Source organism: Telopea speciosissima, chromosome 3, assembly GCF_018873765.1.
Source record: "Telopea speciosissima isolate NSW1024214 ecotype Mountain lineage chromosome 3, Tspe_v1, whole genome shotgun sequence".
Lineage (NCBI taxonomy): Eukaryota > Viridiplantae > Streptophyta > Magnoliopsida > Proteales > Proteaceae > Telopea > Telopea speciosissima.
This window is the reverse complement of record NC_057918.1, coordinates 50451302-50468128: the sequence shown is the minus strand read 5'-3', so window position 1 is coordinate 50468128 and position 16827 is coordinate 50451302. Positions and strand designations below refer to the sequence as shown.

The window sequence follows — 16827 nt, the reverse complement described above, 5'->3', positions numbered from 1 at the left end:
CTTGGAGATTTGCCCTAGCCTGTTGCCCAGCAGTACCTCAGTCAAGGTCCCTGGTTCGAAAATCATATCTCCGGCTGTAACGGTTTGCATAAGTCTCCCCGTCGTGGATGGGAAAGGAATCGCAACCACAATCGTCCCTGTTGTGACCGGAGTAGCAAGTCCCAAAATCGCGGCTCCAGTGGTCCCTGTTGTTACCGGAGTAGAAGTCCATGCCTCTCTTCTGCTAGCTTTTGCTCTTCGCAATCTCAACCGTGATCGGGGAAGAAGCCGCCACCGCAGAACTCGCCGGAAAGGCCTCCCGACTTTGATTTCTCCTCGCCGGCCTTCTCCCTCTGTCCCAGTGGTCCCCAACCTGCAACAGCAGGGTCAAACAGGTTCTCCATTCTCCAATCTGCTAGGCTCTGTGATGATGTAGTTTCCTCCTCCCTCGATGTGCTGACCTCCTCTCTCCCTGTAGCTCCTGTAGCCCTTGTTGAATCTGCCATCCCTTCTGTCTCTGTTGAGTCTGTTGCCCCTTTGCAGGTTTCCCTTCGCCTCTCGGTATCTGTGCCTTCCTCAAATCATTACCTAAGGGATTTTTATCCCATAGGCCCTCTCTCCCCGACTTCTCCTTCAACCAATGTGGTCCCCCTCCCAATCGACGTGGTCCCCCTTTCAATCGATGTGGTCCCCACTGCGTCTACTTCTCCTTTATCCTCTCCCTCTCTGGCCTAGTCCTCCTTTGGTCCAATTGGTCCAGATTCCTCTTCCTTTTCCTATCCCTCTTTTTCTTAGTCCTCTCTCTGGTCCTCTCAGGTTGGCCCATTGGGTCTTAATAGGCCTGTTCCCTCCAACCCCTCTTCCCTTAATTCTTCCCGTCTTCCCCTCCCTTCCGCTTCTCAGTCTATCCTTGTTTTTCGTCGCCGTAATCCCAGCTCCCCTCCTTTCCCTAGGAAGTGTCCTTACAATTCTTACTCCCTGCACGGCCCGAAATTGGATTCGACCCTCAATTCAGATTCTTGAATTTTCAATTTAAGTGGTGAGCTTATTGACCCGGGTTAGTGGGTCCTCTTTGAGCGGGGATTGGCTCTTTGGTTGGGCTTAGGCCTTTGTATTGTCCTTGCCTTTTGGTAGGGCTTAGTGTTGACTTTGCTTGTATCCCCCCCCCCTTTTTTTTTTCCTCCCCCCTTTGGTAATTGAATTATTTATTCATCCTAAAAAAAAAAAAAAGTCATAAAAAATCAACATTAACTCACATCAAGTCATCAAAAATCAATATTAAGCCATATCAAGTCATCAAAAATCAACATAGAAATAGAAGACAGTAGAATTGAAGAAGCAAGCTATTGGAAGTTTGAAACAATCAAAACATACATTTGGTTTATATGTGCTTGGATTTGGTCATTTTCAGGTATACCTAGTCTCACATTTGGTTTATACTGTTCTTACAAAATATGATCTTATCAACAAGTAATTAACCTGCTCTCGATTTAGAGAAATGTTCTTGTTCTCTAAGAAATTTGATTGATCGAATGATTTTGTTTTTACATGAGATTTTTTGTATTAGGTAGAGCACAAAACCAGCTTTCCAACAAATCCAAGATTGCTTAAATCTGATTTATATTGAAGGAGTTAAGTTCCGGCCAAACCTTCTATGGTGTACGTGAATGCTATCAAAATCCCTTTGAATGAAATTTTTTTTTTAGATATCAAAACAAATGAACATTTTACCGCACTTTTAGTTTTTAGCAATGCTTTACCATATTAAGATTTATAAAATTTTTAGATTTGAGAAAAGCCCCAGCATTAGAAAGTTGAAAATTTCACCTACCGCCAAAAATCCAGTTTTTGTTCTTGAACTGAGGGGTTGACTTTTTGTCCTTCTGGAATTTGTTTTTTTAACTATTTTTATTGGATTCAAGTAGGGGGTATTTGCATATTAATGAATAATATCTTAAGTTAATGAAATAACAAATTTTGCATAATTAAGTGCCCGAACCTGGTTCGACACCAATTAAACTAGTTCAAGGCGCCCTACAATAAGGCGGCTGCCGCCTAGGTACCTAGAAAACCACCTGGACGCCTAGGCGACGCCTTGACAACTATGTGCCATATGAGCCACAGTTCTATACTTAGATTTAGCACTAGACCTTGCCATTGTAGTTTGTTCTTACTCCTCCAAGTGAAAAGTGATAGACCCCCTCTCACCTTCAACACCAAAGTAAACAACGAGATTAATATCTCCATGAGGTTTGTAAACGAGACGCTTTCCTAGAGCACCCTGAAGATATCGTAAGTGCGACATGTAGGTTCATGTAGCTTCCCAATGAACCTACTTAGGTGTCTCCATGAACTTCCTTATGTCACCCACTACAAAGGATGTCTAGCCTAGTCACAATGAAGATAAATAGGCTTACCAACCAACCTTTGATATTGATGCTCCATCACACATCGCAAGCTTTTGATGAAGATCCATAGAATTATCAACAGACTTAGGGGCTAACATATTGTCTCGGACGGAAGATCAAGCACATATTTCCTCTGCAAAAGATTAATACCCTTTTGACTCTGAACAACCTCACAATAACAACGACAACAACATAGCCTTATCCCAACTAAATGGGATCACCCATATGGATCCTTGCTCTCCAGTCAGCTCTATTCAACGTCATACATGAGACTAGGCCTAAGCTATGCATGTCTTTCCTCACCACTTCTCCTATGGAGCCACGGTGACATTAATGAGTTGAGAATAAATGGTACTGGAGCTGGATGGGTTCATGCAAGGAGGGGTTAGTTGTTGATGAGCTTCAACTTCCAATATACTTTCAGGAAAATCCTGCTTGAAGAATGGAGCTGAAGGTTTCCGAGAGAGATCATGCTGTATACAAAGAGCAGTTGGATAAACAATAAATGCAGATTTTGATGAAGTGGCCGATGACGGTGAGTGGGCTGGGCAAAGATTATATGGAGTAGTGGGACTGACTTGAATGAGCCAATGCATGCTCTAGTGGCAATTTCGGGGCTATTTTCATTTGGATGGATCAACACATGTAAGCCAGGCGGCGGAGAATTGTGATCCCAATTCTGGTAGCGGGACCACCAAGGGAGCTGCAATGGTTAAGCTACTTGTCGCAGTGAAGCTTATGTGCGCCAGAGGCCTTATCACTGCAGTGGGGATGGGCAGCATGAGCTTGCCATTTGGTGGCCTTGGTTTCTCTAACTTGTACAAGTTAGCTAGCTGCAGAAAAGATTGCACTAATTCCAATTTTCTCCATTGAGAATAGGGAACGGATTCTCTCGGAAAAATGTCGCAGGCGACTTCAGCGTTGGAGGTGGGAATGTCATTGGATATTCCAAGGAAGGTCTCATCATAAATTCTGCACACTTCACTGAGATGATTGGCTCGTCAAGGAGGAATCTCAGCAGCAGGGAGCAACCTCTTGACAATCAGAGAACCAGCTCTCATCCAATTGTTTTCTGGAACCAAACCCCTTTTCCAAATCACTAGATATTTTAGGATTAGAACAATACCCTTGAACCTCTGAAATCCAGCTAAAAAGAATTCCAAATCTGGACCAGAAATTAAAGTAAAAATCTATCAACTGGTCAGAAACGCAGTCCAGAACTCATGATAACCTTGAAGAAGTCCCTAAAATCCCTGGTTAAATGGAGGAGTGATAGAATTGAACCCTTTCTTTCAACTCCAACAAGTCGAGCCAGAACAGAACCTGTACAATGTTATTTTGAAGTTAGAAACTCTAAATAGCAGGGAGTAATAAAACCATGACCTGAGGTGATAATATCAAACTGGAAACTAACAGAGCATAAAAAGCAGCAACTAACAAATATATTCTAGTAGCAATTGACCAGGCATAGATTCTAGCAAAACCACTTTGAGATGCACATGTTCACCATGTCAAAACCCAAACCAGTGTGTGTGTGTGTGTGTGTGTGTATAGAGAGAGAGAGAGAGAGAGAGAGAGAGAGAGCTTGAATCCCTAAACTTGAAACTCGTGATACAACTTCCTAAAACAGAAATAGAAATTACCCTATTAATAGTAAAATCTCCAGACCATAGTTCTAGAAAATCTTACAGAAATTACAAACTAAATCCTAACTCTCGTATTGGACTAATACCACCTGTTTATGGCATTATAAACAGGCACCGTACAATACAAACCCCACAAAATAGCAAGCCTAAATACCTATATTATCTATTACCCATGAAGGTCCGAAACAAGGATTAGCTAAACCTGGCCTTAAACTTTGGCTCAAATCTATTACTGTTGAGCCTGGCCTTCCATAGGGAGGAATATGTTCCCTTGGGCCATTTGATTCCATTTGTTGTTTGCGGGCCATCATCACTGTCCTCATTTCCTATTTTTTAATGATTTGAATGTCTAATTGGACCTCATGCTATTTTGCAAGATCTAACAGCCCTTTTGACCTGATTCCTTGTGACTTTTTGCCCTTCTATATTCTTTTATCTTCTGCTTAATGAAATATGTTCTCAATTGAAACACAATTTAATAATAACATGTGTATATGTCATTTCAGCAGATATTGAGGACCCTCTTTGAGATCGTTTTATTTGAGGACTGTAGCAATCAGTGGAGTCTCAGTAGACCAATGCTGAGTTTGATACTTATAAGTGAACAGGTCGGAGTCTCCATAATATTTATTAGGTTTCTCTAGTTTTCTCATAGTTTATTCTCTTGGATACTGGAGATATTTCTATGCATGTATATTTCATGTGTCGTTTGTTGCTTAAAGCCTTCATGCTTTCTGCTGCTGTAGTTTCTTTGAGGACTACTTTCACCTGTGTTAATGTTGTTATTTGGATGTTTAATTGTGCCTTACCTGTTGTTTACATTATTCAGTCTGTGCTGTCTTTAATCCGGCTGTAGGACTATACCGAATGTGAGCCTGCTAGTGTTAGAATTTTGTTTATGACTTTGATACTTGAGTTCAGTAAGCCCATGCAATATTATTGCTGTTGTATGTACATCTTGTTGCTGTAGGTAATGCAGCAGCTAATGATTGAATGGGAAAATTTAATGGGCTTCAAAAGATTTAGTGATGGATAACCAATCATCAAAGGGCTAGGGGGATTAGAAACCAGCACCATGATCTAAAACCATAGGTCAAGTTTAGCTCGAGTAGGATAAATTTTAGCAACCTGATTAGGAAGGGTCTGATGTGGCCCAAAGTCTGGTCGAGTGGCTTAGGAGGTGATGAATGTTTCAGCAAAATTTGGTTTCCATCCAACGTTCAGATTTGATTATGTCAAGAGATTACCTAATTAATAACTTGCTAAAAACTGGATTTCAGAATTGCTAGCAACAGAGAAAATATCAATAAATGTATAGAATAACAAATGAAATAAAAATGGAAACTGGGGAATGGAATTGGTAACTATGGAGAACAAATTAGTAAGTGGGTATAGAAAATAGAATGTAGCAGAACAGAATTAGAAACCAATCAAATATGGGGCTGGCACATGAATTCAAAGGAAGTTTGTAAACTACTAACAATTTGAAGGTTCAAAGGGATGCTTGGAGTTATCTATAACATAAGAATATGGCCAAAACTTAAAAGAAAACTCTGACAACACCTAGTGCACAGAATAGTACTCGCGAGTACAAACCAAAGAAGAAAATAATATGCGCAAGAGACTGAAGAACAGAATATGACCTTGAAAGGAAAGAGAAAAAGATAGAGAAAGAGAGACATGGACTAGGACCTCCCACCTAGAACTCAACCAGCATCTCACCAGTCCTCTTGGCATCACTCCAAGGTTTCTATTGCCCCTCTATTTTTTTAAGCAAAGAACATTCTACTATTACGGAGAACCAATTGCGTTTTATGCCAGGAAGGTCCACGACAAAAGCTATTTACTTGACTTAATGGAAAAATTTAGAGATTCCAAGAAGGATCTCCAAATGGTCTTTTTATTGACCTAGAAAAAGTTTAGGACATAGTCCCTAGAGAGTTAATCTGGCAAGTACTAGAGAAGAGAAGTGTTCCATTTAAATATGTAGACATAATTAAAGATATGTATGACTGTGCGGTGACAAGTGTAAGACCTGTAGGAGGCCAAGGTAGTGAATTCCCAATTACAATTGGATTATATCGAGGATCAGCTTTAAGACCTTATTTGTTTGTGTTTATCATGGTTGATTTAACCAGAAACATTCAAGATGAGGTTCCTTGGTTGTATGCTTTTGGCTGATGATATTGTTTTGGTGGATGAGACAAAAGTAGGGATTAATGCCCAGTTGGAGTTATGGAGATCAACCTTGGAATCAAAAGGTTTTAAGATAAGTACAACAAAAACGGGGTATATGGTGTGGAACTTTGGTTACACTAGGACAAATACTGAGGTGGTGAAAATTGATGAGAGGGAGATTCTGCAAAGTGATTATTTTTGGTATCTGGGCTCAATCATAAATAGGGAAGGTGATATAGAAAATGATGTTTTACATAGAATTAAAATAGGATGTATAAAGTTGTATATGACTGGCTATAATGTATGGTGCGGAATGTTGGTAGCAAGGTTCGAGAACTCGCGAGATCTCGCCGAGATCTCACCGAGTTTCTCGGTTTTGGGCAAAACCGAGTCGAGTTCCTAGTCGGTACAAAAAACTACAATTTCTCGACCGAGATCTCGCGAGATCTCGGTGATATCTCGAAGGTGAAAATCATGGTTTTTTAGTACAAAAAACCAATATCTCGCAGAGATCTCGGCGAGATCTCGGCGAGATCTCGGTTGGGCCCAAAGATGCTAGTTAGTTGTATTTAGCCCAATTTTCACCCAAAAACCATTTCCAACATAAGAGAGAGCAGAAGAAGTTCTTAGGCTCTAAACCAAGGGGAAAAAACCTCTCCTTCAAATTTCTTCTTCTTTCTTTCGATTGTTGGATGGAATGCATTGTTTAGAGTTAGATTGAAGTGCCAAGTGAAGATTCAAGTGCCAATTTGGAGCATCATCACCTATTTGCAAGATTTCAAAGGTGTTTTGAAACAAAAACACTCACATCCGTCCATATGCTCGGGAGGAGGACAACAAGGCATATGAACACCATGCTTACAAGTTTCGGAAGCATGAGTATAGATACTACTAGTGAGCATCGATCATGGCAATCATCTCAAGATCATCATGGCTATGACTATGGCCAGAGAGCACCGGTTCGATTATAGTGCCTATGGTCGATGGGCGCGCCCGAGTATGAACGATCAGCTCTAGGTCGGTGTTGGGCATACATTCCTAGTCCCAAACCAGTCATACATGCCTCAAACTCAATATGACAATGAGTGGATCTTACACCTCATACCAACCTCCCATGTACCCTAAGATAGGGAGATTGGTATATGTTGATCAGAAGACTTATATGGAAGTCGTGTCACACTATTTGCAACACTATAGCAATTCCATGACATGGGAATTATATGTGGATCGATATAGGGATGAATTTCTTGTTCAATCTCATTTTATGTAACAAATTAAGTGAACATTGATGTAATGTACATTTTATTTGAATGTTTTGATTGATGTGTGCTAATTAGAATGTTTTGATTGCTAATTTGCTATGTTTTACTAAATTATATATAGATTATGTTGTTTTAGACTTTTAGTACGACTCGTCGCTACCAACCTATGGTCCAAAGTGAAACTCATATTTGGACTTGTTTTTTGGCAAATCTGGGCATGCCATTGTGTTTAAATGGCCCGAAATAGGCTGGATACCAAGTTTCGGACCCAAAATATGTGTACAACCCACCGAGTTGGGGGTCCGAGTCCAAAAAAAAAATTGCACCAACTCGCCGAGATCTCGGCGAGATCTCGGCTCGACTCGGTTTCTGGCCTAGCCGAGATGCCACCGAGACCCGAGTTCTCGAACCTTGGTTGGTAGTTAAGAAGCATCATATAGATAAATTCAGTGTAGCGTGGATGTTGAGATGGATGAATGGAAAAACTAGGAAGGATAAAGTAAGGAATAATCATATTAGAGCTGATTTGGGAGTAGCTCCGATACATGATAAGCTAGAAAGTCGTTTGAGGTGGCATGGCCATGTTCAGCGGAGGACTTTGGATGTTCCAGTAAGGAGTAGTGATCTGATTCAAAATAAAGGAACTAAAAGAGCTAGGAGGAGAAGTGGTGAGGAAAGACATGCATTGGTTAGGTCATGTATCAAGTATGACCTTGAATAGAGCTGATTGGAGGGCAAGGATCCATGTAGCCAACCCCATTTAGTTGGGATAAGGCTGAGTAGTAGTTGTTGTTGTAGTAGTAGTAGTAATTAGAAAAATTATAATTATACATTATTGATCAGTCATTCAAGATAATTCAAATCTACCTAATTATGCAATTGTTTTAATTTCATATCATTTGAGAGGAAACGAAATCCCTATTTATGCAATTTCTCAGAAATATATAAACATTCGAAGGATTTGGAACAAATGGGGGCGTACCCAGTGCACGAGGCTCCCACCACTGCTAGATTTGGGGAGGGTCATAATGTACGCAGCCTTACCCCTGCTTTCGCAGAGAGGCTGTTTCTAGGGTCAACATGTAATTTTGACATGTTTATGTTAAAAAATTACATATAAAAAAAGTACCCACTTTCTATTTTTAATTTCTTGAAATTAATGAAATTCAAAAAATTTTAAAAATCATGGGAATCATAGATCCATGCAAGACAAACCACATACATAGTGTTCACACTAGAATATTACATTTAAAGTAATGAAATTGATTTTTTCCCCAAAATTTCATTATTTAGTTTTGGAAAAAATATTCAAAAATAGATGCATAAATCTTTGTCCTTTTCAAGAATAAATGCATAGACCCTGTCAATTTTTCAGCTTAAATGTGATACTTGGCAAAAGCAAGCAAGAAAAAATAGTTTTTTTAGCATACTTCAAGTTGTGGCTTTGATGTTCGATCTTCAATTTGGAGAGATTTAATACAAATTTTTTCTTGTTTAATCACTCCTAGGCCGCTTATTTGTGTTGATGGGATACACCTAGATTTTTGGCCAAAAAATTTGAGTAGGAAAAGTTTCTTTAAAAAATTGGGATTTTGGGTTTTGACAGCATGTGTAGCACTTGTATCGATCCATATCATTATTGTATTGGTTGGTTCATTACAGTTCTATACATAAAATTTTTTATATATTGTTCTATATCATATCAGTGAGCGACAAAATAGACACATATGAGACCAATACGGTCAATACATATTGATACAATACATATCGATACTTAAAACCTAGATTTTATCCTACCTTTTCTCTCCCTCTGTTTATTTCCAATTTTATCTCTCCTCTCCAAATTTATCCTTTCTGGCAACTTTTTCTCTCATAGTTCCTTATCGACTAATGCTTGTCTGAAATACCTAACTAACAGATCTCTATTTTATCTCTTTCCTTGTGCTTATTACTGCTTTTTTTGGGTTATACCTTGCTCCACAATGGGCTTCTTGTAGATTGGACTCTACTAGGTTTTTTCTATTACCACGATACGAGTTTTAGATTTCTTTACCCTCTCACACAGGCTTCTTGTTGCAAATTCGCTGGTGACAAAATTGTGCTTTCATTTAGATCTTGTGGTTTTCATTCCCAGGGACCTTGCTCATCTCCAGTGCCCTCATCTCATTTCATATCCTCTTAGGGGTTGCAGTATCAGTGATTTCTGATGCCACACATTTTTTGGATGCTATCTTTAGCATATTGATTGTATACAATGACTCATTTCAACTTAAAAAAACCTAATTTAGTGTGAGCATGAAACAATTGTGCTTTTGATTGCATGTATGAACTACTGATTCTTTCTCCATGTACTGATGTTTTTAACTGACAAAATCATGATTTGAACTTCAGATATTCACTGATTTGAAGGCAAAAATTTCAGCTACACAAGTAAGTGTTCTTCTTCTGCTTGATTATCATATTTTTTTTTTCTTAGACAAAGGTTACATCTCCAGTGCATTTTTTTTTTCTCTACCTGGATTTTTTTCTAGTGTGACACAGAGAATTTTGAAATTGGAGCTCTGGCCCTTTTGGAATCTGATCTTACCTGGTTATATGATAATACTGAATGATTGATAGCATTGGGAAACTAGATGCCATCCTTGTCCAGCATATATTCCATGGAAAGTTTTGGCCACTTGATTCCAACTGCTAATTGAGCAGCAGTCTCAGCAGTGTACAATAACAGCATAGCCTTATCACAACTAAATGGGTCGGCTACATGGATCCGTGCTCTCCAATCAACTCTATTCTAAATCATACAAGATATGAGGCCTAAGCTATGCATGTCTTTCCTTACCACTTCTTCTAGGTTTATTTTAGGCCTTCCCCTGGCTCTTTTAGATCCTTCAATCTGGATCAAACCACTCCTCTGTATTGGAGCATCCTAAGGCCTCTATTGAACATGGTCATGCCACCTCAAACGATTTTCATAGCTTATCATGTATCAGAGCTACTCCCACCTCGGTTCTAATATGATCATTCCTTATTTTATCTTTCCTAGTTTTGCCACATCCATCCCAACATCCTCATCTCTGCTACACTTTTTTTTTTTGCTAAAGATCAGCAAAGAGTTATATTAAAAAATAATAAAGAAAAGGATATACAAAAGAAATATCCAGGCCCAGACCAAACAATACGAAAGGAATCAAATAGACTTGAAACACACCTTCGGCATGGCCGTCAGCAGGGAACAAGACTACTGAAGATTGTTAGAGAAACCAACTTCAACATTGCCATCAGCAGGTCCTCTAACCAAAAACATACAAAGTGTTCTATCAAAGAACTACATTGCCACTATGAATGCAAAAATCTATATCTTGGTCTATCTTGAGTCCCAGATTAAATCCTCCGTAACAAAGCTGGGTGAGTAGGCCACGAGACAGAAGCATGATGAGCTGCGTTTTTTTTTGGCTATAGAATTCACAACCCCATTTACTTTTCGATAAGCATGAGAAATCTTCCAAATGATGGAATCTAAACATTAATGGAAGTGAAACCACTGTTGCTGAAAATGACATGGGATTGATCTATTTTGCACACTTGTTACCATTGATATCTTCACTATCAATACATCTAACATGGTCGAAATCTCTACTCTTCCTTTCTCTCACTTTAGTTGTCTTATAGATAGGTTTTTTCCCTTCCTTTGTTTTAAGATTGTTATAAATTTCTTCATATTTCGTTGCCCTTGGTTTCCCCACGAGTTTTTTTGCTTCATTTTTAGCAAATTTATACCTTTTTAGATCCTCTACCTCTTTAGTCTTTTGCCTGGTCTTAAACTAGCTTTCTTAGTCGTAATAGTTACTTGGACCTCATCATCCCACCACCAAGTCTGCCTGGGAGCATGACATTTACCTTACGATTCCCCTAGAACCTCTTTAGCAACCTTCGTAATACAAGTCGTCATCTCGTTCCACATCATATTAGTGTCGCCCTCAAAATCCCACTTCCCTTGGTTTACCACTTTATCAGTAAATGAATTCAAGGAATCTCCTTTTAAGTTCCACCCCGCCTTATCTTAAGGCAAATAGGCTCCCACTTACGATTCTACATAATGAGGCACATATCCGGGACCACCAATCTATGGGACCTTCTTGTTAGGAAGAAATATGTTTGGTTGATGTGATGACCTCTTTTGTAGGTAACTAAATGCACCTCTCTTTATTTTAACAAAAAAAAGTGTTCACAATGGATAAATCATAAGCTACTGCAAAGTCAGATACTGAGATCCCCTCCTCATTCCCCTCTCCAAATCCATGGCTTCCATATACGCCTTCATAACTTCTACGATCTCTCCCAACATGTCCATTCAGATCACCCCCTATAATATCTTTTCTCCTTGACAAAAACCTTTCCCCAATCCATCCATGTGTTCCCAAAATTGTAACTTACTACTTTCATCCAATCCTACTTGGGATGTCGTAAGTGCTAATTATATTGACAACCCCTTTTTCCAACACATGCTGGATGGATATAATCCTATCTCCAAAAATTTTAACATCCAACACATTATTCTTAAGGTCTTTATCCACTACTATGCCCACTCTACTTCTATTACTTGATCTCCTGTATACCAATGTTTAAAGTCGTCCAACACCTTACCTTTTTTATCCTTCCATCTAGTCTATGGAATATAGGCGATGGTAACTCTTCTTCTCCGTCAGTGTGGCACATCGCTTATAGGGCACGTCTCCCTAGCAGAAGGTCGATAGGACATGAAACTTAAATAATAGTACTCATAAAATAAGATTCTTGCAAAATGTGCTTGGCTGAATATATGACGGTGTCGGCTGGCTTACCTAACTCACCAATAAAAATAAATAAATATATATATATATATATAAAGGTTGCTCCCATTGTGATCAAGTGGTCACGAGTTCGAGCCTGGAAACAGCCTCTCCGTGAAAGCAGGGGTAAGGCTGCGTACCTTATGACTGTTACCAGACCCCACAGTGGCGGGAGCCTTTTGCACTGGATACGCCCTTTTTATGTATAAAATTATAATGAAAGGGACAACTCTAATGCATTAAATAGACAATCTCAACACTTAAAATAGAACGCATATACATAAGCTTACTGAGCTGCTATTTAAACGGAGAAACAGCTCTACAAGCATGCACGTACTGAAAGATCCAAGAAGAAGATACACAATAATAAGATACATGAATAAGACACACAAGGTCATCATAAGGGAACTGGTAATCTGTAGAAAAGTTTAAAACATAACTCCAAACACTAAAGCAAAATCGAGAAGCAAAAGGTAGCACAGTAAAACTAGTATCAGCTAGAAACTAACTCAAATATATACGCAATCTCAGCACTGCCTTACCCTAGAGACTAACTCAAATATATACGCAGTTTCAGCACTGCCTTGCCCAGAAAATATTGACAAATACCTATCCAACAGTTTTTCCCATCCAATATATGCTTTTGTCATTCATGATTTAGGAGTTCTTTTTTTTCTGATCACTAGAATCTTGTCATGGTTTCCTCTCTTTATCTGTTTGATTTATGTGCCCCATACGGTGCTTCATTTCTATTGATTTGCAGCCAGTGAATCAACAGCAGCGTCTTTCCCTATGTTTTGATAAACTAATGGCAGACATGACCCGGAGCTTGGATTCTAAGAACAGGGATAAGTTCACTCAAAATCTGACAATATTTAGGCATGAATTCCGTGCCAAATAACTTCCATTCAATGTAGCAGCTGAGTTTTTGGGAGAATCTCTCCATCCAATAGTCAGCAAAACAAAAGAAAAAGTGCTGGCATTTTATACCATTTTCAGTCAAGACATGGACTTTGGACATCGAACTGGGTCATCTTTTACTTCAAGTTCTTGATCTTATTTCCTGCCACCAGAGAGGAGGATCTTGTTAAGATTGCTGAGTTTCTCTGGAATGGGCTGGTGGTCCTGTTTGAATTATCTGAAGGGTTGTTAATATTATATGTGTTCTTTTGGCTTAGAATGATCTAGGATGTACAGTGCAGTGGTGGTCTTTGTCTATTATAGATGGGTTCAGAATGTGCAGAAGCTGATGACAGGCAATGTTTTAGTGTTGGTGTCTCTTCTGGAGCTTCTGTGGAAATTCAATTCTTTCTTAATAGTAGAAAATGGTTGTAAATGATTCATAAATTTGATATAAGAAAAAGGTCATTTGAAGCAGATATCTTGTTAATTTGATTCTTTTACTTTGTTGGTATAAGGTTGAAATTGTGAAAATGTCATTAAGCCAAGGCTTCTCTGCTTTTTTTGTGATGAGAGCCTTACAGATAGAGGTCGGTATGATCATTAAGGCAATCATTTGAACATTCATCATATGGTTAGAACATTTACTGCATAATCGAGTGTTTTTTTGTTTTTTTTTTTGAGTAGAAAAGAAGGCTATTCATTCATGCGCGTCCAATGCCAAACAAAGGTAAACAAAATACACAATTGAGTGCTTTATAGTTATAGACAGATTTTAGCTTAAAATTTTTCTTGATTAAACATTGCTAGATGAATGGTTCATGATTAAAATCAGAAAAAAATAATTAAAATAAATTGCAATTGACTACTGTTATTAGAAAACTCAGAAACGAGCGACAAAAAACTCAAGTTTACAGGGGGAAAAAAAAGACTAAATCATCATTTAAAAAAAAAAATCTAAAAAATGCATGAATTTTCCTGATCCACACCAACTAATGCTAAAAAAATGCTCAGAATCTTATTCAGGGAAATAGTGTTAATATAAACATGCGTGGAAAAAAAATACTAAAATGCCTAAAATACCCTAAAAATGAGAACGATATAGAATAAAGGGAGAATGTTCTCTGTGCCGCAGCTAAGCCTGTGTCCAGGCACATGGGCAGCCTGTGCAGGGGGGGCAGGGTGGTCATTGTGCCCACCTCCATGTGCCTGGGCGCAGGCTGCGCTGCGGCACAGAGAACAGCACCCGTAGAATAAATCAAGAATTACTTAGACAAAGCTATTTGATGCCAAAATAAATCAGAAGATGGACTCTGAAAATTTTAGGGAAAAAAATGCTTAAAATGACCAAAATTCCCCTCCAATGTGAAATAACTTAAAAAATGCATGAAAGTGCAAGAAACTATTAAAATGCATGAAAGTGCAAGAAACTATTAAAAAATCCTATTGAACATGATTCTACAGAGAAATGGAAAACTAAAATAAAAACCTATTTAATATTTTTTTTTGGTGAACCTATTTAAAATTCGGATGAAGAAGAAAATGGCCAAAAGATCAAAATGCCCTTTATGTTAAAATATCTCAAAAATCTTTAATGTAAACGAAAAATGATCAAAATCCAACTAAACTCTTAATTAATATGATGATGCAATTGAAACATGAAATCAAATTTTTATGATTTTTTTAATGCAAATAACAAACCTAATGGCTAAAATTGTTATTTCATGAAAAATGAAAAAAAAAAATCTATAATTCTGCAAAAAAATATGAAATGTGATATATATATATATATATATAAACCTGGCCTAAATAAACCTAAATAATGAATTAGAATATGGAAATGACATAAAAATGCACATAGAATGAAAAAAATTCTAAACTAAAAAACATGATATGATGTAGAAAAAATCAGAAATAAAATATTAAAATAACAAAAAATATAGGAAAATTTCAGAGCATTCATAAACTTAGGGAAAACTAATATCATATTTCTAGCCCTAGAAATGATAGGATAAAGGAAATAAAAGGGGGGGGGGGGTTGGCACGACTCGTTATCCCCTCCAATTCACTGCCCACTCCAATTTCCTCCAATTCCTCATATAGGAGCGGAAATGACCACCCTACCTCCTGCCACACACTGCCCAAGGTGGGTAGGGTGGTCATTTTTGCTCCTATGTGAGGAATTGGAGGAAATTGGAGCGGGCAGCGAATTGGAGGTGATAATTATTCAGGTTGGCACACCAATTCCCTGTACAGGGCAGCCTGATATATCCTCACACTTATATCTTTTGCCAGTGGCACCGGAATGGGGTCAAGGGAATGTCCACAGGTCAAGAAATCAACACAGCAAGTTGCTATTCCTGCAGAGCATTTCCTTTCTTAGCACTTGGGGTGAGTTTGCACGGTTTCCAAGTGTCCTTAGAACGTGGGTGGGGTCCAATGCATAGATCTTAGTTGGAAAGTTGAGTTTTGACTGGGGGCAAGTCACCAAATTTTGGCAAACCTGGTCAGGAGTCATATAGACTCGATCAGGGTAAAAAATGACGAGACTCGATCATAAATCATCTGAATCAAATAAGAGTCGGTATTTCTACTCGAGTCATGACAAACTCGGTGATTTATTTATTTTTTTAAAAACCATTTAGCCGGTTCACTTAGAAACTGAGTTGAGTAAAATAGTAAATCAGTATTCTAAAACAGTAAGAAACTCTCGACTCCTTGACTTCCTTCTATTGTTCAATGGTATAAACTGAAAATGCATTTGAAGTGATTCTTGATTTTTTTTTCTACTTTTTCCATATTTCTTTTGTATTTTTCTGATATTTTAAAACTAATTTATATATATTTATTGCATTAAAATTTCTTTTTTTTTTAAATGTAACTTGTCTTGATCGGTATATATGATGTGTAACTTTAGCCGTTACGCGGGATAATGTGATGGTGAACATTGATGAGAGGGAGATCCTACAAGTGATCATTTTAGATATCTGGGATCAATCGTAAACAAGGAGGGCGATGTAGATGACGACGTTACCCAAAGGATTAAAATAGGATGGATGAAATAAAGAGGTACGACTGCAGTTCTGTGTGATCCGTGTATCCCTTTAAAGCTTAAAATAAAGTTTTATAGGACGGTGATTACACCGGCAATAATGTACGGAACGAAATGCTAGGCGGCGAACAACTGTCATTTAAATAAATTGGGTGTGCTAAATGAGGATGTTGAGATGGATGAGTGGAAAACTAGGAATGATAAAGTGAGGAATGACCATATTAGAACTAGGTTGGGAGTAGCTCCGATTCACGACAAACTTAGAGAAAGTCATTTGAGGTGATGTTGCCATGTTCAATGGAGGCCTCTGGATACCCTAGTTTCGAGGAGTGACCTGACCCTGATTGAGGGAACCAGGGGTAGGCCCAAGATAACCTTAGGCATTGTTCTTGGAATGACCTCAAATAGAGCTGATTGGAAAGCAAAGACCCATGTGGTCGAGTGGTCGACCCCATTTAGTTGGACCATGATGATGTTGTTGTTATATTACACTTCATCTCGTGACCTAGAGCGGAATGGTGGGCACTTAAGAAGCGGTACGTATATTTCATAGGTTTTCCAACTATGATATAG

The 16827-nt window shown here is 38.4% G+C and overlaps 1 protein-coding gene across 1 annotated transcript in view; it reads left to right on the top strand.

The window, feature by feature from the left end:
* The window catches only part of LOC122654829 (exportin-7), a 98558-nt gene extending 84879 nt beyond the window's left edge, over window positions 1-13679 (top strand). The window contains exons 28-31 of the mRNA XM_043849094.1: window positions 4540-4641; window positions 9865-9903; window positions 13066-13246; window positions 13279-13679. Coding sequence (XP_043705029.1) covers window positions 4540-4641; window positions 9865-9903; window positions 13066-13203 — 279 coding nt within the window. The 3' untranslated portion in view covers window positions 13204-13246; window positions 13279-13679. The remainder of the gene's footprint in view (window positions 1-4539; window positions 4642-9864; window positions 9904-13065; window positions 13247-13278) is intronic.
* The last annotated feature ends 3148 nt before the right edge of the window (window positions 13680-16827 follow it).